General features: G+C 37.1%; 1 protein-coding gene across 2 annotated transcripts in view; it reads left to right on the top strand.

Annotated features, from left to right (window-relative positions):
• The window catches only part of FRK (fyn related Src family tyrosine kinase), a 49,018-nt gene extending 23,435 nt beyond the window's left edge, over positions 1-25,583 (top strand). Inside the window, exons 3-8 of one of the 2 annotated variants that reach the window (XM_054063964.1) lie at positions 5,548-5,711; positions 6,336-6,504; positions 14,870-15,028; positions 19,796-19,981; positions 22,111-22,272; positions 24,115-25,583. In XM_054063964.1, the coding sequence (XP_053919939.1) occupies positions 5,548-5,711; positions 6,336-6,504; positions 14,870-15,028; positions 19,796-19,981; positions 22,111-22,272; positions 24,115-24,329 (1,055 nt within the window). In that variant the 3' untranslated portion in view covers positions 24,330-25,583. The remainder of the gene's footprint in view (positions 1-5,547; positions 5,712-6,335; positions 6,505-14,869; positions 15,029-19,795; positions 19,982-22,110; positions 22,273-24,114) is intronic. The other variant, XM_054063965.1, reaches the window with a different exon arrangement.
• The last annotated feature ends 1,357 nt before the right edge of the window (positions 25,584-26,940 follow it).

Here is a 26,940-nt window from a genome sequence, read left to right as displayed (position 1 = left end):
CTATGAAGTACTGCAGAGAAAAATCCAAGAGAATGAAAATGAATGTTAAGCCAGCATTTGTGGTAGGATGAGATCATCCTTTGATGCTGCTGTTTAATTTTTTTCCTTATAAATCACGGATAGAAACTATATTCAATCTGATTTAGTATATTTGATTCAATTATAAAAGCTTGTGGTAGGCATTTTTCAGGTTTCTGTATGAGCTTAGATGGTAACAAGAGGTTTGATGATGGCTGATAACAGCATGATATGAAACGATCAGTGTGGCTTTCTTCCCTGCTGGTTTGTTTGATGAAGGAAGGGAAGAACGGTACTGAAGAACATAACATACCTGGAGGCAAGGCTCCAGCTACTGGAGCCAGCCCTCCTTCATGCACAAACATGGCTTATCCTCTGAGCATGTACACATGTATATACGTCCCATCTGAGATTTATTAAACATATCTGCTCTTTTAGGCAAAGAAAAAGAATAAACTCTAAAGCAGTCTGCAGACAGTGAGTATTAATGACATGATTTACCACTACCACCATATCTTTTAGCAGCTTCCTAGGCTTGAACACAATTTAGCCTCAACATGCTACTTCACGCTGAAGAGCTAAGTATCATTTGCTGCTTACTGTATAGGCTTAACGGAATGGCATCTATTGTGTGTTGTGTAAGCTTTTTGCTTCCAACCTAACAGTATACATAACGGCCCAGACATTGTATGTACATAATCTCATTACTTATGTCTAGTTTGGGGAGAGCTAGTGCACTCTAAAGCAAATGATGAAGTGCATGGTACTGTGGAGAGAATAAATTGGAAGGAAGATTGTTTTGTCCGCCAGATACGATGAAGAAGGCAGTTTTTCTGACTCCTCTTTGCTCCTTTAAAAGGACTTATGAGACATTCAAATCTGAGGGAGAAAAGCAGTGTTATCTTGAGGAATAGTGATTCAGGAGTATTGCTTTTAAGAGGTCTTGATGGCTTCTGTCTCCATGGTAGATGATACACTGGCAGGGAAGGTATCACATCCATTACTTTGGAATATATCTCTAATTTCTACTTCCATTTTTTTTCAGTGCAGGAGTAATAGACCTTCAAACTCCCATTCTCATTGGGACTGTTTGTATTTGCTCTACTTGCTATTGCTGTTTTGATTTCAGTCCAGAGTAGATGATAATGACTAGAAGGGTGATGACGTAGCTTTCAGAATTCAGATCTTTAAGAAAATATTGTAACTTAGTCCAGCCCAGTTAAAAAGGAAAAGAACTAGATGAAGGAAGAGAGATTTTTATTCAAGCACCCATAAAACTGTTTTTATGACTTTTGGGCTTAATTTTGCACTCTTATGGGCAATGTGTAAGATACTTATTGTTAACGATGGGGACAAATGAATGTTGTTAGAAAAAAGAAAAGTAAATAAACCCTATCTTTCATTAAAATGACACTTTTCACTTCTAACTTGCCTTAATGGGAAAACTCACAAATTGTAAGAATTAAATGATAAATTACTATTTAAATTAAAACAAAGAAATCATATTCAGAAAGGTTTTCCTCAGCTATGAATGGTTAAATGGAAAGCACATCAAACCAGATAGGCCACTGAGATGTGTTGCTATCTTTTTAAAGTGTTTGACATTTTAAAAATAAGTTTTCCCATTTCCAAAATGCACATGTTGTCGACAGATTTTTATGTTGATGATTCTAGCATCTGGTGTGAGATGTATTAAATTTTAAACATGTTGGTGCCTTCTTAGACATTGCCTCTCTTTAATTAAAAACCATAATTTAGATGTGCTCGGCTTAATTGAGTGTCACTGCCAGCGATAGCAGGATGCTCTCTACTTCCCCGCACACTGAATGATGGTATCTGAAAGACTGATTACATTAAATGACAATGTAAATTGTTTGTGGTTTCTTCCATTTTTTTCCCCTGCTCCTAAAAAAGATTGTGTGGTTTCCTCTGGTTTCCTCTGATTGACTTTCAGTATAGAAAAAGGTAGGCAATAGTTTAAGGCAGAAAACTGATAGGAGTGGCAAAAGCGTAGCTGTAGCAGGAGAACAATTTTGGAGCAGCCCCTGCACCCATTCTGTGCTGGTGAGGGTGATCTCATAAGCCACCCTCTTCCCATGTCCATCCTGGGTGTGAAGACTGAGCACAGCTCCTGCTGGCAGCACTGCCCTGCCAGTGCTGGGGGAGGACTGCTGACAGAAGAGACACAGGGACACTGAAAGTAGTGCTGCCTTAGTGTCTGCATGATTCATTTGGTGAAGCTGTCAACCCTGTTGATGCCACCAAAAAATTGAATTTTGTTGCCCTGGGAAGGGAGTAGTAAATTATTTTGTTCTCTTCCTCAGAGAGGCAAAATCTACTTCTGCATGGCCCAGCCTTATGAAGATGGGAAGCAGGAGAGGGCAAAGCTTCTGTTGAACAAAAACCATGAAGAAATCTAATAGAGAGTGGCAAATCTTTTGGAAGGGTGAGACAAGGATAAAACCACTGCAGTTTTCAAACCCAGCTGCAGTCCAGCTGTGTGAAGTTGTAGTTCTGATCCTGTCCTGATTAGCAGTCTGGCATGGGTGTCTGGATGCATCGAGGAGGTTATGGCTAGCTATTCCCTGAGTGACACGTGCTCTGTGTTATTTTGGGTAGAGGAACCGCACCATGCTTCAGCACTGTGAGTGCGTAGCGCAGTACTTGTACAGCCACACAGCCCTGGGAAACAAGTAAACAGCCCCCTGTCAAATATTGTACTAATCTCAGCTGCTTATCACAAGAAGAGATGATAACAATTCAGAAATTTTCTCTAGCTTCTTCACACACATAACTACCTGATCTGGATACTTCCAATCAGGACTTTATACAAGGCTCATTTCATAAATTACAGCACATCCTTCAAACTAACTCTTGCAATAACATTAGCTGGTTCAGAAGTAAAAGTTATAATACTGCTAATAAATAAAGCAGGCAGTCATACTATTATTGCTTGTGATGTACAACTGAAATTGGATTAACATAGTCATCCTCTTGGCCTTTATTCATCGTAAATAAAGATTCATTTAACACAATGCACTTTACTGTGAACTTTGGAGTAGTCATTAATTTTCCAGACTGTTGTTACTGAATTACTCTTTTCTTCATCTTGCTGCAGCCCATTTCCAAATGATACATCATTAAAATATACATGTATTTTATAATTAAAAAATACTAATTATGAGGTGTTACATTAAAAAGAAATGGCATTTGAAAAATATTTTACAATTATCTTTGTACTATGGAGTAATACTACCAAATATTCTTATCTCTGATCTCCCTACAGAATTGTAAGTTGGTAATCAGCTCTCTAAAAATATTACCTGTACAGAGATAAAATCTCCTGCTATTTTCAACAGCTCCTGTACGCCCTCTGGTGTTTTGGGATGGCAAACACAGTAGAATACAGTAGAAAAATACCTGATCATACATGACAGTATTTAAGGAAGAAGAGATTTTTCTTTTTAACTTAACCACTTAAATACTGAGGGAAACTGTACTTTACATCAGCTTTGTTAACTACATACAGCCCATAATTTTCTATAGTTTTTTTCTACATACAGTGTATAGCTCTGAATTCTTCTGTTAGTATGATCAAAGAAATTGCCAAAATTCATGCATTGTTACAATATGAGGGGTCTATCAACTATAATGTTTCCAGGGGAGAGCAATAACAATTTTTTAGATAATTAGCTTTTAGAATGTAACAGACTGAGGCTGCTTCTAAGATTTAAAAATATTTCCATTAAATTATTTAACTAAGAGTAGCGACTGTTCAACATGACTAAATTGAGTATGTTTGTTGGAATTTTGGCTACTAAAAGGTAGTAGAGATAAACAGCAGAAGGCCTTTCCTCTATGCCTCTCTTGCTTTTCAGTCTTTCATCATGTGTGAGGGCTCTAAGAGGGGGTTAGTATTGGTAATCTCCCAAACTGCTGTATGTGGAAGGAATCACCTGGCCAGCAGGAGGGTTGGAAATTGGGTGATGAGTACCAGATGGGAACTGGAGCATCTCCTTCACCTTAGAACTCTCTCCTCACTCATCATGGAAAAGCACTGTGTAGTACCATTAAATGCAGAGTGAGATGACCTTCTGATAGGATTTAAATCAGTTACCCTGCAGTACGTAATGTAGGCTCCCTGCTGCCCATTGGAAATGGACAGTGATGTCCAAGTTATGGTATGTCATGCTAAATAACATTATAATGTCCCATGTGAAAGACTACTTCCCTTTCCAGTTCTTCAGAACTGCCATCTTTGCTGACATTCAGCCTACATTTGCTGCTGATGATGTTCTTTTATAAAGGGCATTTGTAAGCTTGTAGTCTCCAAACATTTTTGGTTGTGCACCCCTACCAGTAAATGATTTTGGAGTACTCAACCTGACTATTGTTTATGTATATAGGTATATATGTATGTAGGTATTTATTTATTTATAAATTACATGCATGTATTATTGTACTGACAGATTATGTACATTATAGTACATACAAAAAAGAAATTAAAAAAGATTGAGATAAAAATGAAATAATAGTTTTAAACAGTTTTAAATAGTTGAAATAGTTTTAAAATATTTACTCTATTTTTTAATGGTACAAAAAGTACTTTTTTCCCATGCCCTGATGGTTTGTCTTGCACACTCCCTGGGTTGCACAAACTCTGCTTTGGAGGCTGCTACTCTAAGCCAAATATGACAAGGCCATCATAAATGAATATTACAAGCCTAATATTCCTTAAATAACATTAGAGGTGAGTGACAGTACATTTTTTTGTCTACTGCTGTCTTGTTGTTGGTCTAGGTCTAGCCCCAGCATACAGTGGCCCAACGCTCTTTCTGGTACCTCTAAAGAATGCTCTTACTGTCACAGGGAAGGACACTTTGGGTGTCATGACATGCAGATAAATAACCTACAGGAGGTGAGGAGAGAAAAGTCATGTTGAACAGATTAGAATAAAGCACATTTCAGTGGAAGGGGTTCATCAGCTACTCAAACCAGAGCATTATTGGCCTGATTTCTACATATTCCAAGCACACATAAAACTTAATAAAATCCGTCGAAGATGAGAGTGCTTTCCAGAGAATTGTGACTGTATGGAGGTTACATCTGTTTGTTCTAAAATATCTGCCAGCCCAGCAACTGCTATTTGGAATGTTAACACTGATAAATTAAATATTAAAAACTGATTGAATAAGTACTTTGAATTAGATGCTTTTACTGTCCTAAGAGATGGAAAATATAAGCTGCCTCACAGAAGATGTATTTATATATCTTTACACTGGTTCTTAGGGTGCAAACAAGAATCTCCAAACCTGAATGGTTAAAGACTGATAGACTAGACGTGTTAAACTATCCAAATAATGGGGTTCGTTTTGAAAGAGATTTTTTATAGTTGTCATTTTTGAAACTAAAATAACTTATTTTAAGGACCTCACATATACGTTTAGAAACTTTATGATGGTTTGGCCGTAAGCCATATTGTACCACTGCTATAATTCCTGGAAACTTAACATATTTAAATCTTCTTAGTTTATGACGGTGTATCTGTGAAACACTACAGAATCAGAAAGCTGGATGAAGGAGGCTTTTTCCTAAGCAGAAGGAAAACGTTTAAAACTCTGAATGAGCTTGTTGACCATTACAGTAAGAACAATGATGGCCTCTGCGTGGTGCTCGGAAAGCCATGCTTAAAGGTAATAGTGGATGCTACATTGTGCAATGTATGCTTTTGTAATCTAGCTCATCACTCAGAAGGTGTTAGCACTATATCTGCTTCTACTGTTTCAAAATGGTGATGATCTGCTTATTTTCAGGGAGTTCTGGGTAGTGCTACAATTTCATTCTTGAAGCTGACATGTTAATAATAAAATACCACGCCATTTTGAACAAATCATTGTGTGTCTAGAATAGGAAATATGCCAAATCATGATTTATTAATATCTTTTTATAAACGTATATGGAGGTGAAATCTCCAGCTTTGTAACTCTACCAGACCATAAGTAATTATTGAGACAAAACCACAAGATTCAGGCAAGCAGTATGTTGCTGTTCAAAAAGCTTAGTTAAGGCATGATTTCTATTTTTTTAGTTTTAATGGCAGGATATTTTCTTTAGAGTATTTTCTTATTTCTATAAAAAAGGACCTGGGATGTGGAGGTCTATTTTACATTCTCAGCTTACATTAGCATGTATGTGCAATCTAAGGAAGCATTATTTGTATCAGTGCCAACTTTTACTTGACATAGTTAACAATGTATACGCTGTTGAAAAAAATATTAGAAGTCTCAGCTACTGTATTATTTATTTTCTCTTACCAGGTACAAATTCCTACTACTTTTGATTTGTCATATAAAACTGTTGATCAGTGGGAGATAGACCGACAATCAGTGAAACTGTTGAAAAAACTAGGATCTGGTCAGTTTGGTGAGGTATGGGAAGGACTGTGGAATAATACCACCCCTGTGGCAATCAAAACATTAAAACCAGGTATGTGAATTACTCTTAAATGCTAATAATATGAAATGTTAGCAAGGCTGCTCCTTTAGTTTTTAAATGCTACTGAAAAGAGAGCCTATCTATATAGGAAATGATTTTGAAAATCCATGGACTTAAACATGAAGGTTATTAAAGCTCAAGGTCTATATTTCTTTGGTATTTTGAATTACAATTTTATACAGTTTTCTGTTTCTGCATGAGCTGAAATCATTCTTACTCAACATCTATATTGCATAAAAAGACAAACCCAGCAAGACCATCTCTTTTGTGTAATATTGCTTGTATGGAATTGAATTACTACATTTCATCTGTAGATGAAGTAATTGATTTACTACTGGTTTGTTATCTGTAGAATTTCTTCTAAGGATTAGATGCTATATTATAATGATTCCTTTGGTGATACAGAATATATACTGTTGCATAAAGTTTGCATTTAAGAAGTGCATTAATCTTGATTGAATAAAGTTTCTCAGTACTTTGAAGCATGACATTAATACCCAAGAGTTGTATAAAATACAGGCTCGTTAGTTACACAACTTCTAAAATTTTTCCTAATTGTTTTTCATTATCTTCAAATATTTGTGCATCTTAAATTGACAACATAAAGTATCTGCCAGCAGATGGCAAGAACCACATAGATAAGAAAGGTAAGGTTGGATGATATACATGTTTTTTAAAAAAGAGATAAAAATATAATGAATCGTCATTAATCGAAAAAGCTTGTGTTGGGCATTAATGATCATGTTTCAGGAAGCAGAACAGGTTCAGATATTTGATTCAGAACAACAATTAAATACACTTGACCCCTGCTTGAGTGGTCTTCTGAACAGTGAGGAAATTAAGCATGTGATTTAGGGCTATCGTGTATCAGGATGTTGTTTGTGTTTTGAGACTTGCAAATTGAAAGCAAATAAGAACCTTTTTTTTCTGTGCTTAACTGAAATTAGAAAAACTGCTCAGACAAAAGGCCTTCTATAATTAATTTGAAAAATGGCATACTTTTTTGGTCAACAGATGCATCTCCCTAGTGGTCTAGTAAATACGGAAACCATCTTGAAATCTCTTTGTCCATTTCTCTTTACTAAGACAGTATCCACTAAGACTATAGCTTTTGTGACAGAGATCCATATGCTTATTTTCATTGAGTTCTGAAACCACAAGTCTGAAACCAGTATTTTTCTCCTTGTGTGACCTGCATCTTTCATTCTGCAGTACAAGGCCATTACCTTTTATACATTATAACTAAAGCGTACCTATTATTCTCTGCCTCTTTACAGAAGTCTTGTGCATACTAGAAAACTACTATCAAATTCCTCTTTGGGTTTCTCTTCTTTAGGTTAAACAACTCAATCAAATTCTTCATGTAGCTTAGATGTTTTAGGTGTCCCATTGCTTTCAGAAGATCTCTACTGGGCTGCTTCAAGGTGCTGACTGTATTTTTTTCCATGTCTGATGCTAGAAAGAAGACAAAGTCTAGATGAGTAAAAAGAGGGATTGACTTCATGTTTCTGATGTGCTAGACCTCTGTTTAAACAGTCCAGTATGACGCTTGACTGTCTTCTCCATACAACAAGAAAGCAATATTTCCATCTGACTTGACTTTCCTTTAGTCATTTAATGTAACATCTGGACAACTCTGTTTTATTGCAGAACAGGGATCTTCCAGAAGTGTGAAATCTCTTGAAAAATATTTAAAGAAGGAAACTAATGAAGCTGAAATGAAGAACAAGACTAAGCTTTCTTAAAATTTTCTGATGTTAAATTTTCTTTTAGACTTTTTCTTTTCTTTCCTCTTTAAGAGAATATGTGGCAATTAGCTCCCTAGGAAATGATTTGTTTCTTATCAGACAAAATAATTAGATTTTGAACAAATTGCAGTGCAGGCATTTCTGCTTATTTTCTTTAGTGGGAAAGTGGAGCTGACATTTGTCTTGTGTTGCATATGCAAAAAAGGGGAAACTATCTTAATCTTATTTCATCTCCTTCTCTTAATAACTCATTTCAAAACCAATTCAGCTTTTCCTTCTGTATAATGAGGACAGTACATATTATCAGTTCTTCATGAACCTACTATTTTAATAATGGGTTCAGTTAGACCTGACAAGACTACCCAAAAATGCATGAAACACCAGTAGCAAGTTCTAGATGTACCTTCCTTTTTGATGCTGATCAGCTGAATGACTACCACTAATAGTCTACTTGAAAAGAAAGAAGAGTTAGTTAATTTTACATCTGAAACAGATTTTAATGTGTTTAAAGCCAAAATGATCTGTGGAGATCTGTTCTTTGACTGTTCAAACAATTATCCTTTTAATGTCTTGCTGATAAATCACACAGAGAACACAATGCTTCTAGAGTAAGCAGAAAAAGATGGTGGATTTTTTTGTTTTATAATAATAGAGTTTCCTAAGAATGCACATACTGAAGACTATAAAACAATAAAAAATGATCACATAAACTTTTTCAATTTTTTTTTTTTGCTAAAAATAAAATTCACGCTGGAATAAATGTAATATTCAGTGCAAACTTGTTATTATGTACAGGCTAGCACAGTACAGAGGAAGAAGCCCCTTCAACACTGATTTTTTTTTGTAGTGTCAGAGTTCAGCTGGGAAAAGGAGCTTGATTAATCAATACTTTTTCCATCTCAGTTTTTTTCACTCTAGTCTGCCTCCTGCTAAGGTCAACAGTAGTAGTCTTATTGATTTCACAGTGAGTTATATTGAGTTAGGGCAGACATAAGCTCCACTTGGACGCAGGGCTTGGATAGTGGAGAGTTTGTGATCTGATACGGTGATAAGAGAGTTGTGCATTGCACTTAGTGATGCTCAGATTGAAAACTTTGATTCTCAAAGTCATCTTGATAAATTATATAGGTAATACTGAATCTCTTATCACTGTACTTTGTGAACTACCTTGTTCTACAGAAACAGTTCAAACAATCTCAGATGGAATCATTTAACCTTGTAGTATACTTCTCCAGGGAATTACCTCCTCTGCACAATTTTTTTTTCACCATTTGGAGTTCCTTACTGTAATCAATAAGCACATTGGTTTTCCATTGCTTGTTCTCATTTTACTCATGAGAAATAACATTACAACAATTAAAGAAAAACCCCAATACCCTCACCCTAGTCTGAGTAATAAATGCTTAGCTTGGTACTAATAAAATTACAGCAAAGGCTAAGTCTTATAATTTTATTCATCATAATACAAAGATGATAAGTGAATGGAAAACACAATAGCTCATGAGTAATCAAGAAATGTATTGTGTTACGTGTCAATGATTGAAACTTCCAATATTCACATAGGCAATATTTCAGGCTTTGAGTATAACACACTGTAAAACAATCCGCTCCTGTTGCTTGCCTCAAAGACCTAAGTCAGTTGTCTTTACTTTGAGGGAGGAAGGGGCCTGTTTTAAATCAGACTCTTTTTGCTAAGCTGCTTTACAGTACAGACCCACTAGAAAAGAAAGTCATCAGAACAACAGAGGGGTGTAATAAACTGTAAGTGATCTGGCAAATGTAGAGGACTGAGATAGAGAAGGCTCTGTTAAAATGGCTTTAACATCAGAGAAATTGTGACATGGAACCATGATTTCATTTCCAAGCAGGAGCAGGTTAATCAAGTAAGGTAATCCCATAGCAAAAAATATAGAAGAGCATAATGCAGTCAGTACATTGTAGAGTTATAGGCCTGAAGGCCAGAAAAGATTTCTGCTGGTTTGAGTTTTTCTGTTGAGTATTCTTTTGCTGCATACATCTGTCCTACATCAGGTACAGACTGAAGACTTCACTGTTGTATGCCATTACATTTCATCCCACTGCTGAGACTGAGTATTTAGATTTAATCAAAACACAGCTTGTTGTAGACTTGATAACTAGAAGTCTTCTAATCATCTTCATTTAGATAATTCTCTTATTTGTTCTCTAATGATTGACTTTGGAGACATCTGTGACATTTTACCAGCCAAAAACATAGTGGTGAATGTGTGAATGAAAAATCAAAATACAAGAACACCTTTGCCTTACAGACATTTGAGATTTTGACCCACAATTATGTGAAAACTAGGGATCAATATATGGTCTAGAAGCTAGGAATTGCTATTGCTGTTCTTGGCTTTGCACAGCACTGTCTTCCTGAAGGTTCCTGAATATGTCATATCACATTTCCATTTTTATTACCTCACTAAGACGCTGTTTTTTCTATTTAAGTGGAAATTATTACTGCAGGGATTTGTACTTTGTCCTGTGCTGAGTGTGATGGATTCTCTAGAACCTATTGTCTCAGCTAGCCTGCTTCTCCAACTGTCAGCACATAAAGCAGACATCTATCATCACCAATTAATTGTATCCGAGTAAGGTCCTTATGCCTGTTCAAGTTGACAGATGCATTTGTCATTATCATATTGTAAAGCATCTTCCAAGCTTCTCTCTTGGCATGAAAGCTGTTCAGACATGATTTTTTTGTTTGACTGGGGGTTTTTTTTTGAGCTTTCTCGAAATAGTCTCTGACTTGGTACTGTCAGTGGAGGTTTTAATAATATTTTTTGGTTCTTCAATATGTCATCTCTCTAGAGCATATACAATGTAAAAATGTTTGCACTCAGGAAAGTTTCCCAATTTATCTGAACAAAGAAATTCTTTAATTCTGTTTAGTTGAGTGCAGAACCTTATACTAACTTCTGAGTTCACTTCTGTATAGTAAGAAAGACGCTTGAGGATTGTCAGATAACTGTCACATTCCTCTGTTGATGTAAATAGTTTAAACTCGGTCTCTTGTGCTGCCAAGAGCTTGTACTTTTTAGTGTAATTTCTTTATTATGCATAAAATAATTCAGATGTTATAATATGCTCATTGTATATGATCTATGTACTCTGTACCTAAGCTCATTTTGCATAAACTCATTCAGAAGACAAGGTTGCTCTGAAGGAGAAGGTTGTTTTGGTATCATTTGGGAAAGTTTATTGAAAGTTGCAAAGAAAGTCTCTGGAGGGGCTTTTCAAATACGTAATGGCCACTCACATCTAGGCTGGTGGAAACTACATAAAAATAATTGATCTTTCTCTCTAACTCATTTCAAAATGATCAGTGGTTATCTTATAATCTGAAACTTCCTTTGTTCTAGAACAAGATATTTCAGGAAGAAACTTGTCAGAACTGATAAGCCTGATTCAAGTAGGCTTAAATTAGAGGGGAATATTTGCAAAACAACACATCATAAACCACATCAAAGTAGCATATTCCAGCATTTTGTTCGTAAGGTCTTCGGCATTTACAAAAACATTTGTCATTCCAAAAAACAAATTATCAAAGCCATATTTTCCTCAGGTACTCCCATTCTACTTCAGGTACTTCAATCTACTCCCAAACTGGTCTCTTATACAAGGGATACCTTTTGTTTTAGTAAAGGCTTCTGTTAACTAGTTGTTTTTTACCAAGTGGTTTCTACTTACAGCAATCTGTTCCTCATGCTGTGTTTTCCAGTTACAGCTGAAAATGTATGCTTCATTAAAAACACATATAATTCAACTGCAAACTAAAAATAAAAATCAGTGTTTTGAAACTTCACATGGCATATATTTCATAAGTTTCTTTGATATAAACTTCCTCAAAGAATTGTATTGTAACTTCTTTGCCACTATTGGGACAATCTTTATCTAACTAATTTGTGATTAGCTTTATCTAACCAATATGTGACAGGCACATTCCCTTGGTTTTAGAGCCAGATTTTACTTTGCTTGTCTAGTTGCTAAAGCCTAATATTAGACAAAACACTGATAAAGACACTTCAGTTTTTTTCTGTTAGCATCCTATCCATTTATTAACTACAGTAAAAAAGCCAAGGGACTCTATGGGGTTTTGGGCATTATCTGCTACTTATGATATTTAAAGATAAAAACTAACTAAAACAGAAGATTACATATGCTCTTTAAAATATGTAGGAAATCCTTATTGATCTTTGTCACTGGTTTGTAATTGTTATTATTTTTAATTACTTTTAAAGCATTAAGAAGAATTTGCTGCTATTCAGGTAATAGAACGCTTCCCTTTCAATCAATTTGTTGGAAGCTGTCATATGCGAAAAACAGGTTGCTTGGTTTCAGTTTGTTGGAAGAAGTTTATAGTATGATTAAACTGAAAGATTCCTTCTAGGCAAACTTCGATGTTGGGAACAAATAAGACAGTCATTTTCTATGCTGTGGAGAGGTCCTGTATAAAGATCCATAGAGGGCAGATGACTTGGTAGACCCCAAACTAGCAAATACTTTGTGCTTTTTAGGTTCAACTTGTCAAATTTTATCACTGATGCTAAATCACTTATCATGCTTTTGAATTTACCTTTGGAGGCAGAATACTTCACACCATGCAGCTTCTCTGTAGACTTTAGGATGGTTTCCATGACAAATATATGTTGAAAAGAGTAATCAAATGGACCACAGTATTAAATCAGCATCAAAGTGTGTCCAAATCGTATAAAGAAAACCATAGGCTTTATTTTTTTTAAAAATCTAACATGGGTGGAAAGTTCAAATAAAGCTGTAAAGATTGTGCTGCCCTGAACAGGAAAAGGACATAGTGTTGGCATTAGAGATATTTGTGGCTTTTTTTCCATCTAGCTGTCATAATTTTTCCTTTGTCCAGACCAAGTGTGAGTCATTTACTTTTCATGCAGGACTCCACTTTCCTCTGGCAGTGACAAAAGGAAATGGGTATAGTCTGTACCTGTTGAGAAGATGTGTTATTGGCTGTTATCCATGTATTGACGGAATGGAAATCCATTAACTTTCACCATCCCTCCTAATGGCATCTTATAAAGTATTGTCAAATTGGACCCCATGGGATTGCCAGGGCAAGTATGAGGACACAGGGAGAGGAGTACCTTTCCCTTGCAATAATCTTTGTTCTCACAAGTCACAATGTCAAGTGGCTTTTTTTACAAAGTCTATGTCAGAAGCATTTCTGAGTCATTACACTGATGAGAGGATATGAAGTCATACATCATAGCTATGTTTTGGGAAATAGGTTGGATCAGTTTTCGGGTGATTGCATTCAATGTATGTAGGTGTTCAATGAAGGTGGCCCAGGCTAATTTGCCAGTTTATTCTATAGAACAGATCTTCTGGTGGAGTTTTATTGCTGAGCCATTTAGCATTCTCACAGCATTTCACTTAATTTAAACACCTATGTTTGGAACAGAGACAGATGAACTTTTTCAGCTACCTAATGTTAAGAAAAATAGAAAGAATACTCTTACTCTTGCAGCCTTGGCTTCTCAAATGACTCAGTCTGTTTATGCTAAAAAATACGTTTTTAAACATGGCATTGAGTAGACCAGACTTAGGTAGATTTATTTTTTTCCATCACCTTTCACTGTAATCTTTTCCTAATGAGACTTGATTTGGGAGAAACATTTGAGTGGTTGGATAATTTCACATTTGTTTGTACAAATATTGTGAAGTAGATGTTATTTACTATCTTCCTCAAAAATCTGAGAGCACCTGATAACTAGTAGAACATTCATAAAGAAAGCTTTGCTTCCGCATTTATGCATGTTTTGTCAAATTAGTCCTCTGCTCAGAACATATGAGTGATAATCTGAAATTTGGCGCTAAATTTACCTCCCCATACCCATACATACTGTACTGTTTCTTTGACATAATTTATGCATTAGTTCACTAATAGAACTAGAGATATGATCGTATGCAACACTTAAAAAGTTGGTATCATCAGCTATTAAGATACTTATGCATTTAAGGGAGTGTAAAATTACTGCTACATCTGTGCATACATTGGCGTTTCTCATAAGGATGCTATTAGGTGAACATTATAAAGAGTTATTTGTATTTATGTATATAAAATGCACATATCCACTTCTTAAAGTGATTTCAGTGCTTTCAGGCTTTGATTGCTGAAGCTGAAAAAATAGTGCCACAAATTCTTATTGCAGCACTATTTTTCTGCCAGGAATTTTATGTTCATTATCTAGGCACTCTTACCTTAGTTTCCAGCCATTAACCATTTGTAAAATAATTGTTTGCTTAAATTATATATATTTTACATAGCCTCGCTTTTTTCTGTTTGGGGGAGAACTGAGGGTGGTTAATTTTAGCTTCTATATTTCTGGTGGCTGGAGCACATATGCTGTCTTTCCCAGCGCAACTGGCATGTTTCACTCATCAACTGTTTATTTCAGCTGCACTGTCTGTTTTCTGTGGAACTGTGAAGACTTGAGATGCTAATGTACTTTGAAAGACAGAAAACAATCTCAGTTATTCCCTTAAGACTGCCAGGCTGGTAGGAAGGCCTTTAATAACCTCAGTTTATGTTTTGTTATATGCTATTGTTTCAGGTTCAATGGATCCAAAGGACTTTCTGAGGGAAGCGCAAATAATGAAGAACTTGAGACATCCAAAGCTTATACAGCTTTATGCTGTGTGTACTTTGGAGGACCCAATTTATATTATTACTGAGCTGATGAGATATGGAAGTCTTCTAGAATACCTTCAGAGTAAGCAAATGACTATGAACTCATTTCAAGGGGTGGCACAACTGTCAGTTTAGTAAATACACTAACATAAAAGCTAGAAGCACAGCTCTCTGGTTTATTATAAAAGCTACATTATTTGTTGCAAGTGGGGATGAGAAAAGAGGAAAAAAAGAGATTTATGAATTTTTGACATGCCAAAGTATTTGAGAAGTAGGAGAGAATCACATTCACAGTTTGATTCTTGCCTTATAATGACCCACATTTGTCCACCCGGTTCTCTGAGTAGATGGGAACATGAACAAACAGAATGAAAATATCAGCGTTAGAAAGATAGGTCATCATATTTGACATGAAATAGAGGCACTTCCACAAAATGTGCTTAAGAGCTTTGAAATCTATTACTAGGCAGGGAGAGCCTTTCACTCTGAATTTGTCCCTTGCCTATCGCATCAGGGCTTTTATCTCAGCAGCACTGCAAAGTGCTCTTTTGAAGGTTAATAATAATTAAAAATAAAGTTGTACAGCCTGAAACTGACTAGCATGATGATTGCACTTTAAGTTTAGCCCTGCTATTGAGAATTGTTTGATTCTAGTGTTACCCATTTTCGGCTTAGTAGATGTCTCTGAGATGCTGAATGTTTCTAAAGCTCTAATGATTTCTTGAAGACAAAATGTTAGCTGCAGTTCTCTTGCTAATTTTTTTCTCTGCCTCGAGCCCATAAGGCAAAGCCCTGTGAAATACCACAAGACAGCATTTACCATGACACATGGCTTCCCCCATCTTCTCTGTGGAACCGTTTTTTAAGTGAGGCTCACTCCAGGGACAATTACAGCTAAAGAAATCTTTGGCGGGGGGAGACTCCCACCAGGAACTGCTCAGAGAGGGTCTGCAACCAGATTGAACCAGATCATCTACAGTCTTGTAGGTATTTAGTAGCCTGAGGTAGCAAGCACAAATTTTGTTAAAATTCTCATCTTTGCGTATGGATTGCTGCTTATCTGATTGAAAGAGCCTGGCACATCAGGGAATGATTGCTATGCATGAAAATATTTATTGTACTGTAGAAATAGCTCTGAGAAAGCCAGGATGAGTCACAGTTATTGCAGAGGTGAAAATTGTCCCTTTTGTGCATGGGATACAATGTGCCCATTACACATCAGTGCTGCAGCTTATGTGTTTATCAGTTGACAGCAAATGCACAGAAGCGACCCGTGCTCTGGGCAGAACATGTATGCAGACGGATCTTTGTTTAAGTGCTCATTCCAGTAGCCCTGCATCAGGAAGACTGTGAAAAGTCTGTTGGTTTCCAGGCAGCTGCCAATTTACCTGTAAAAACGGCCAGTTGAAACACAGCTTAGTGGTATCTCTTCTTGTCTGATGGCCTATGTACAGGGGAATAAACAGAACTAAGAGGTGGGGGCAGAGATCCATGTGCCTTGATAGGTATTGGTCAGAGAAAAGTCATTGCTGTCAGTGAGAGGAATAAAGAAACGGATTTGAAGCTTGTGCAGAGCTCTGTGACTGGAAGTGATCTGTATCAGCTGACGGTCAGTGCAAAGGTCCTGATAAGCTTTCTTGAGACTCAGCCAGTGCAGGAAGCAGGAAAACATTTCCAGAAGGCAGCTGTCTCTGTGTGCACTGTGGGTAAATGTGGCAAACTGGAACAGAGAGAAAGTCCAATTCTTTGGTTGAGGTTCTCCTCCTAGAAATGCATGGTATGTTTTTCTGGCTTTAAAAATCCTTAATATTTCATGGATAGTGACTATTGCATTCCACCATAATGACAGCTTCTTACTTAATAGTGATGGACATATGAATTCCTTGTGCACCCTGTGAACTTACTTTGGCATATTTGCTGATGACCACTGCTATGCAGAGTTATTTACATGCCACCAGTATGAGGAAAATGCAACTGAATACTTTTCTTTGTTATTGGATGTGAATTATCATACGGGTATTTTTATTAATTCTGATAGACCTTGGACTTGTTCTGGCAGGGATGCAGTTCTGAAGTTTGGTGCAGTATTACAAAGGCAATGTTCTCAAGTGGGGAGAGTGTGCTGCTTATTTATTTATTTATTTATTTATTCATTTATTTATTTATTGTCAGGCATTTGTCAATGAGAATATTTTCCTGTCTTTCATATATGAGATATTGTGATTGATTCCTTAGAACAGAGTGCAGACCCTAAAACTTCTTTAATAAATTTTGCATATAAAGTTAATGGTTTTGTCAAAAAATATTATTGAAAAGGACATGAGGGTACTACATTTTCTTTACAGGAAAAAGAATAAGCCATGAGAGGTTTTATAAATTCACCAGCAGTGCCTGGTTTGGAATGTGGAAGTTATATTATTTAGGGGTTTTTGTTGTTGTTTTTCCTCCTTTAAAACACTTAAAACCCCCCTAAACAGCATGTGAGTACAGCTGTAAACTCTTCCAACCTTCTCTGAACCATCCAGATGGGAGCTGGCTCTGGTCCAGAAATCTCTATAGTTGTGATAATGCAGTGCTGTGCTTGAACACGAGTACTTTGAAAATAAACCCGCCAAGAAATACTGCCACAGCCAAAGCAATGGTGGCCTCTTTCGTTCTCTCAGACCACTTGCTAAAGACAGTAGTTCAGGCTGGTCTAGAATCCCAAACAGGCTCCAGTGGAATAAATAACCTTTGGGCTACCAATTCCATCATTAGATGTAGATCTCATGCTTGTCTATTAACACGGGTCACCTGTGTGTCCTGCAAGGAATGAGACAGGGAGGGTTTAGCAGCTCTAACTCCTATTCTGCACGGAAGCAGCTCAATAAACACGAGGCTTATGAGTCATCATTTTTTTTTTTTGGTGTGACATTGCTGTGTTCTGCCTCTTAGGGCAAGCTTGTTTCAGGCCAGCCTGGAGCATTGACAGAAGAATGACAAACCTGTGTTCAAGTCTGTCTGCATCCTTGTCTGCTTTCACAAGAAGGTAGTTCACAGCCTGTGCAGATTAAGGAGCAGTGTGGAAGGGAACACGGAGAGAAAGATTTTAGCTTGAGTCACATAAGCCCTTTTCCAAAACTCAAACGACATTTGTACATATTTAGTTATTTTCTGGTTAAATACAGTATAAGCATCATTTGTGGGTTTATATCTTTGTCCAGCAAGATGAATAATAAATGTTCATGCCTGTCAGTTATCAGAACTGCAAAACTTCAGTGTGTTATATTATTTTGTTGACTGGTGATGGATTTTCTTGATAGTTAAGCCATAGATTTTCTCATAGCCTGGCTTTTCTCCCTTTCTCTTTTAAAGGTCAAAGCAGCTATTAAACATATGTGTGGGAGAGGAAAAGACTTTCTGAGTCAACAATAGAAGTAAATAATATTAGGGCTGGTTTATCATGACAATGAGTTTAGCCTCAAGAAGGAAGTAGGACAATACATGAACAGGGCAAATTTAATAATTTAAAATTCATTTCTTTTACCTATTCATCTCAGAACATCCGAGTGAGCAGGAAATGCAAGGCCTGGAGATTGCAGAATTGATCAGTAAACAATGTAATTTCACACTTTTCATAAGGTGTAATTGTAAGGTTGGGTCAGATAAAATGCCAGAACCGGAGTAGGCTATGCAAAATGATGCTAAGACATACTATCACTATAAATCACTTAAAAATAAGCAACAGTAAACCACCAGCTACAAATATTTTATTTTTTGAACACAGAAGTAGCAAGGAAAAATCACCATCCGCAATGTGAAAGGAGAACTGCCAATAAACATAGCAGTAAACACTCAGCTTTTTTATATTGTTAAGATTCTGAAACAGAAAGTTGAAACTATTTTGAGTATTAGAGGCTCATGCTTCAGTGGTGTAGCATTTGGGTTTTGGTGACAGTGGTGCTTGAACATAACATTGATTTGGCTTACCTCCTAGATTACCTTGGGATATATATTCTTTGCTCTTGGGGGGTCAGCTGTCACCAAAATGCTGCAAAGGCCTTCAGTTTGAATTCTAATGTGTTACATACCCCCCACGGCTTTTTTTGAGTACCTGTCTTTCTATTTTTGGCTGCATTATTTTGTGGCTTAAGGCCTTGTTGTTCTCCTCTAAGTTCTTCTGCTACTTAGTTTGAACAGCCAATCTTTCATTGCCAAATCTGTATTTCTGGGATTTGCTGATCTTACAGTGTTGGGAATGGCATATGCATTGCCTCATAAAGTTTTACAAGAGAAGCAGGCAGCTTGAAACTATCTCAAGGAGTCTTACTGTTGAGTAACAGCAATGGAGATAACAGCATGAAGCAGTCAAGTAGACTGGAAAGTGAAAATGAGAGTTACACTTGATGTGTATTTCCCAGTAAGAATTATTGGTGAACAGGGAACAAGTATAATTTTACACTTTTCCATCTTTAGTTGGCTTTGACTTCACTCAGTGAGTACTGACATTAATTCTTACAGTTTGGAATGGGTTATGCACTTGTCAGAAAGACAAAAAGCAACATTACTATTGGCAGATAAATGCCTTTTTCTTTGGATTGTATCAGCAGCTCCTTACAGGCCTAGATCAACAGGTGCATTTAGTACCTACTTTTTTAGAGAATATGGGAGAGTCATTGTTACTCAGTTATCATGAATTTAACTGCATGACTTAAAGTGGTGCTGTTCACCAACCTCTGTCCTTTGTCTAAGCTGTTGCTTTATTGCATTATGTTTTTACTGTGGGCTATTTGAACCATTGAGCTCTTATGTTATTCATATCTGAGTAGGAAAAATATTATGTTATACGTGTCATCTTCTTTTCAAACAGAAGATGCAGGCTCCCAAATCTTCCTGCCACATCAAGTAGACATGGCTGCTCAGGTGGCTTCTGGGATGGCTTACCTTGAATCTCAGAACTATATCCATCGGGATCTGGCAGCCAGGAATGTTCTTGTTGGTGAACACAGTATTTACAAAGTGGCAGACTTCGGACTTGCAAGAGTTTTTAAGGTAGGTTGTGCAAAAGCGAATTGGCTCTACTTCAACTCTGGAGAACAACATTGGAGAGGTCAACTAAAGGATAAACTGTAGCCTCTGAATTGATGGGTTCAGGTAAAAGGCCCAAGGAGAAAAGGACCCCTAATGTGCTCACTTGTATCTTCTACCTGCATTATCCTATGCAAGGTTAGAATCTGGCATGTGCTTTTCTGTCAGTCTGAAGATGGCATCCTGGTGTCTGCTTCACACTCAGCCACTAAGGAAGCAGCCTGGCAAGTAATACTCTTTGCTGCACAACCTTTATGCACAATACTAGTGTCTGCCACATGGAGAGAGGTCACAGGAATGATGGCAAAATTAGACTCCCAAGCCTGTAAGAGAAGGCATATAAAAATGTATTGACAGTTGCTCTCTCCTTTTTCACTTCCCCACTGCCTCCAAGATGCTTGTGCGTGCAGGTAGCAATCATAAATGGACCTTATTTCTCTCCACAATAACAGCAGAGTTCATAAAGTGAGCTCTCAAAGCTTTAAATATTATGCAGTTTCACATTCTTTGCCTCTGCACTGTTTTTTTATCTAGCCCTTGAGGATGTGGAATGCCAGGTAACACTGACCAAGATCACCCTGGGAAAGATCTGTGGTTTACAAATGAGATTTCCTACCTCTGAAAATTATTTGATCAGAGTTCAAAAGATTTGATTTGCCATATTTCAATATGTAATCCATAATTCCTGAGGTCTCATTATTGTTTTTATTGATTTATGTTCTTGCACTGAAAAGGAGAAATAGAGAAAAAAGTGCTCTGCTTCTCATTTGTTTTTTTTTCCATTCAAGCAGTAGAAATTGAAGTTCATAACAGATTTGGATTTATTACATACTGAAGTATAGAATAATGGCATCAAGGGACTTTGAAAGTACTTTTTGCTTAATTTTGATTCTTCTAGTTATGCAAAAGTTTAGATTGCACATTTTTTAACATGAAAAATATATATTTTTACATGAACAATGCTTACAATGGATATTTCTCCTCTGCCCTCACCAGAGAGGGTAATAATTTATAGCTCTTGACATTTCTTGTTAAAACTGAAATTTACTAAAACACTCTGCCATAGAATCATCTTGGCAGACTTTCTTAGGAATAACCTGTCTCCGGAGCCAAAGCAGTAACATGGGCACATGCAAAGATCCCAAAGGAGTAGGTGTGAGAAATTAAATCTATATTTCTGTATGTGCTAATGAGCATAAAGAAATAATTTCTTATTTCTAAAGATGAGTATTATGGTCAAGATGCCAACTGTATCAGTATGTAGACACAAAACACTAACAATCAATGTTTTCAGAACTATAGGGAGCTATAGCCAGGAAATATGCATTCTCTATTAAAAACAATCAAACAAAATATTTGTGTATGCATTTGCCTGGATTTGCATTCAAAAAACCTAAACCAAGTCTTGGATGTGACTGATGTACTCTAAGTTGCATTTAGGAATTAAAGAGAGAATAAATGTCCACAAAGTCTATGCTGTAAAACTTTGAGGCCATGATTCTACAAATTTTTAAGTGAGCAATTTTCCTTTTCTGTGTGTTTTTCATCTTCACTTTACTTGGATTAATTTGACCCTCTGTAAGCTAATATGTTAATTTGAATCACTTGGAGCTTGTTCTTTGGTCCCTGAAACCTGCTGAAGAGATTGTTATCAAAGTACATGGACCTTCAACACCTCAATAAATCACAGAAGAAAGGTTCCAAAATTCATTAGCTCTCACTCTTGCCTTCTCTGGAGCCATTTGGTCTCTGGTTTCAGCAGGATGCTTACACAGCCGCTCCTGACAGGCTTTTGAAATCTTGCATGCCAGGTTCAGAATTCACTGTAGCAGGTCATAATTAATCATAAGCCACTCTAACACTGTGTGCTTTCCTGAAATGATAAATGCTTTAAAAAAGCATCCGATGAACGGTAGCACTTCTCAACTGTGAAGCCCAGTTCAACAATAGACTCAGTTCGTGCTTAATACCACGAAAGGCAAGTGCTCAGCTAAAAGAGAGAAAGATTAAGCACATGCTTAGCTTAGTCATGTGCCTAAGTGCTCTGCTGAAGCAGATCTGAAATCATGCTTGCTTAATTTTATGCATTACAGGTAGAAAATGAAAACATATATGAAGCTAAGCCTGAAACTAAACTCCCAGTGAAATGGACAGCCCCGGAGGCGATCCGCTACAACAAATTCAGCGTTAAGTCAGATATCTGGTCATTTGGAATACTTCTATTTGAAATAATCACCTACGGGAAGATGCCTTATGCTGGTAAGTGCTTTTATCTAAAGAATGATGTCTAGTATTTTCTTGCTTTAAGAACAACACACAAAAAAATAGTTGAATGCCTGTACTACAGCCATGTGAAAGGGTTAAAACAGCAAATACAGAAAGAAGGCTGTTCAGATGAGGCTCATTTAGTGGGTCAGACCTTCTGGCTGCCCCAGGCTCCCTGGAAGCTTTCCAAAGGCTGTGATTAGCAGCGATTCAAGCTTCCTCACGCTGGAGTCAGCCTGCATTGCACAGGCACCTAAGCCAACTGGCTGTTTCCCTCCAGCATCAGATCAAAGATGGCAATGTGAGAAAAGGGAAGGTTTTCTGTCCCCCATCCTCCCCTTGTTTTTTTTTTAGTTTATTTTTTTGAGGGCATCTCATGGAAGAATGGATTATTATGTGTGAAATGCTCCACAGGCACTGTAGATGGTGTTTGAAAAATCAATGAGGGTGTTTTTGCCCCCTTCCCTCATATTTGACAATTGCATCAAAGAGTCTTCATAAAGAGAAGGATCACAAGAATTAGGAATAAAATGTCACCAACCTCTAAAACAGGTTTAATTGTATTAGGGCAGCTATTATTCCTAGCACTGTGAGAAATGCTCTTGGAAGCATGGCTCCAATAGCACAAGATAGTAGTGAAATGACTGATTGTGACCCATTTGGTGCTGGCAAGAAGAATACAAGTGAAGGAGTAAACCAAAAATGTTATGCTGCACTGCACAGGCCTGAGGGTTGGTGCATTTGCCATAAACTACATTTCACAATGTCCCAATCTGCTACTTCCTGTAAAAGAAGAAATTTATTTTACTTTTTGATTCCCACCTTTACCTCCCGTGAAACTGTTCTGAAAAGGAAAAAAAACAACAACAACAACCAAAAACAAAGGCAAAAATCCTCAACTTTTTCTTAGATAAACTACAGGTGTGTGCATATGCAGGCAAAGATGCAAATAAACTGTGTGTAAGTGTAAAGTGTAAGTGCTGTATGACACCGTGATTCTCAGTATTGCCTGAAAACATGTTCATCACTGTCCCTTGGCAAAGGCATAGCTTACCTGTAACTATAAAGTAGAAAATGTCATTTTGCTGTGGCTATTTTCTCATTCATTATTACTTGCAAGAGTTTGTCCTCCGTAGTTAGTTAAAGAGTTAGGAAAAGTTAGGAAACGAGGTTATGTTGATCCATGGTGGCAGTGGGTGTTTTACAGAGGAGACACCATCCAGAGACCCAGGGAAAAGAAATAAAGATTACGTAGTTCAAAATTTAATTTAAAGAGTGGAAAATTGAAAGGGAATGAGACGATAGTTCTAATATATAAAGATACAGCAAAGATAGGGGAGTGTTTTCTTCTCCATGACCCATGGTGACAGAGCAGGCAGGGTGCTATCATTTAGCAGCATGAGGACACTTAGGGCTGATATCAAGGAAAACTTTTTAAATGTGAGGAAAATTCAAGAGCAGGACAGATTTTCTTTGGAGCCACTGAGAACAGAGGAGTTTTAGGAACAATTCAAGCAAATAGATGTCAGCAAAGCCAGTTCTGGAGGAAACAACTCACACCCAGACAAACCCTTTTACTATGACTTTCAGGTGTTGCAGCCAGGGTGAGGAAACTGGGAAGTGCTGGAGGTGTTTTTTAACTGCTGTTTTGGGATTCTCCAGTGATGCCTGTGGCCTGTTGACATTGAACAGGATCTGCTGAGGTTGCCTCTGCCCTCAGCACATGCATTTGCCTCACAGGGGAGCATCCCATTGCCTTATCTCTTTAGGAGATATGGCCATGAGGTGTCACTAAGCAGACCCTGAGTAGTCTAACAAACTCCTTTTGGCTTGCAGGCATGCCAGGACACCAGGTGATCCAGATGCTGGACAAAGGATATAGACTTCCTCAGCCAGAGACGTGCCCCATGCCGTTCTACCAGCTGATGCTGCAGTGCTGGAGTGCAGAGGCAGACAAGCGGCCCACCTTTGAAGCCCTCTGTGATCAGCTGGAGTGCTATTTTGAGAGTGACACCTCTTCCTACGCTGACAGCCAGGCTGTGGTGAAGTGAAGCCCAGGGCAGAGGCTGAATGACAGATGCCAGCAAACACAGGATGAAGGAGTGTGTGTGAAATCAGTCTAACCTCCGACATGGAGGTTATTAGGAGATGCTGAGGAATCCTGATATGGTTTTATTTTTGTGCTGATACTCAAAGACACTTAAAATTTTTGCTGCTGGCAAGTGTTTTGCAAGACTAAGCGTCAGGAAGCTGCAGGAGTGGGGGCTTCTAAAAATAAAATGTCTTCTATTTATTTTTTAAATAACAGATTGCAAGAATGAACAAATGAAATGAGTGTTGCTCAATAACCATTATAGCATTTTGTAATTTCTTTATTGGAATAATTATTTGCCATTCCTTAGATATTTTCTTCCTGTTAGGTTGTTCTCATAAGGAATGTGATGGCTTTGCACAGCAGGATCTGTGCTTCCAGAGTCCTCTCACTGTAAAAAAAATAAAAATAATCGTGTGACTGTGATGATGGCAGAATCCAGATTAATTGCCTCACTTAGACTTGAAGTACATATGCTTTTGCTAAATTGGAAAATAAAACAGATGTTCATGGGAGAAAAGGAATTATTTTGTTTTGTGAATGCAAAGAGTGGTCTTTTTTAGTTTGCCTACTGTTCCTCTTTTACAAGAATAAACACAATTATTATTAGATTTTTGAAACTGTTTGTTCTTAATGTTGTTAAATAGTGTCATGGAACTGATGAGTCATTTTCCCTCAAAGTGTGAGGATTTATTCTATAGTTCTTCATTTTAGGCATATTGGAGGAAAAGGTTTTTAACACGAACTCAAGACGGCCTTAGCCTTATAGAGTGATATCCTTTCATGTCTTGCTTCCCAAAATACAGACTTTCTTTGACAGGACAGGGCCTAGGGCAGGTCTAGGTATTTTGCAGAGGAACTAGCAATCCATGCTTCCAACTTCTTCAATTATAACCTTAATATAGGAGATTTGAATAGTAGGTGGTCTATTTATTTTGTTGCATGGGGAATGAAGCCCGGGTGCTTCTTTTCACAGTCTATAGCTACAGATTTTAGAATTATTTTTTACATTTTTTCTAATTGACTACAATATTGGTTCTGCTGAAATCTGATATCACTGTGACAGTTTTATGTTCCTAATTGTGAGGCTTAGAGAACCAAGTTTTAATTATTTACTTATGATTAATCAGTTAATTGTTTAATGACATAATCCAGGTATTAAGAGCTTTACTGTGTTAACATAGTGTGAGCTCAGTATAAGTGTGCTACCATTTTCCTCTAATATCAAAAAAGGCTATGAATAAATGAAAAGATTCATTACTTTAAAGGCTGGGTGGCTTTTATTACATCTTTTTTCATTTTCTTTGCTTTACACATCAAATCCATTCATCTCAGTGCTTTCCTTCTAAGTTTTAATTTCCTTTTCCCCTCCTCTACTTTTGCAAGGCAGAACAACTTTTTTTTTGTTGTTGTTGTTTCATACACCTCATATGTACTTGCAATTCAGAACTCCTTTCCTCTTTTATTATTTTTCTCCTCTTTCTATCTTAACTACATTTAGAGTCTTTCTAGCATTCCATCTCTGTTCACCTTAATTTTCTGTGCAGTATTTCTCCCTACTAACCCTCTTTATACTGATTGTTTTCATAAAGCACAATTAATTAGCTGTCATAGAATGCGTGTGATTTTGGAATGTAATTATCCACTCTGGAAGAAGTGGAGGTTTGGAGCTTTGCCAAATCCATCCTGATAAGAATTGGTATGGAAGGAACTGGGAGACTCCCAGGCAAAGCTTCCTGCTGTCCTCCTTCCATGTTTGTTTTGAGACTCATGCTAGTTACTGGCTCATAACCCCAACAATATGTTATTTATGATTATCAAACCTCCATCAATCCATGCGTCTCTAATCAGGCTAGAAGCTATTTAACACTGCTACAGTATGAAGTTAGCACATCTCACGGGGTAGGTTTGTGTAATAAGAATAGGAATGATGGAAAGATCCCTGCATGAAACTTGCAATCTTGATGTTCAAGCATTATTTCTAACATGATTTTTGAGACTTAAAACATTAGGAATATTGCAAATAAAAGTTGAGTTCACTCAACTCAAAAAAACCTGTTGATAAAACGTATATAATCTTAAAAAACACAGACGTATGCAGTTCATATGATGAGTTGCCAGGAAAAAAAAACCAAGTCAAAAGCAGGGAAACAGTAAGGTCTTCAGAATTCCAGGTTATACCAGTTGGTCCAAGATGCTCTGTGTTGGTCTCTGCCCCCAGGTGGAAGTCAGTGGGATATTGTAGGAGCTAACTGAAGTGATACTAGTAATTCTGAAGAAAGCACACTTGTACAATAAATTACTTCCTAAACCAACACATAAGGAACAGAAGGTCTGTTCATCCAGCTAAGTTGAATACTTTGTCTTCTTAATTTCTCCTGTAGTCAGAGGAGAGAGAGAGGTTCTTTGAGATGGTGAATCAGAGTGTCAAAATTACATTTCTTCTCTGAAGTACCCCTGACAGTCTTATTTCTGTTTGCTGTTGTAAAGGTGTCCAGGAGAGATAAGACTTCACTGAGGGGTGTGGGTAATAACCCACATGTTGTGAATTGAAATTAGCTGTTTCAAGA

The sequence above is a fragment of the Cuculus canorus genome, chromosome 3, assembly GCF_017976375.1.
Source record: "Cuculus canorus isolate bCucCan1 chromosome 3, bCucCan1.pri, whole genome shotgun sequence".
NCBI lineage: Eukaryota > Metazoa > Chordata > Aves > Cuculiformes > Cuculidae > Cuculus > Cuculus canorus.
Note: the sequence above shows the minus strand (reverse complement) of the source record. Positions and strands in the feature narration are given on the sequence as shown.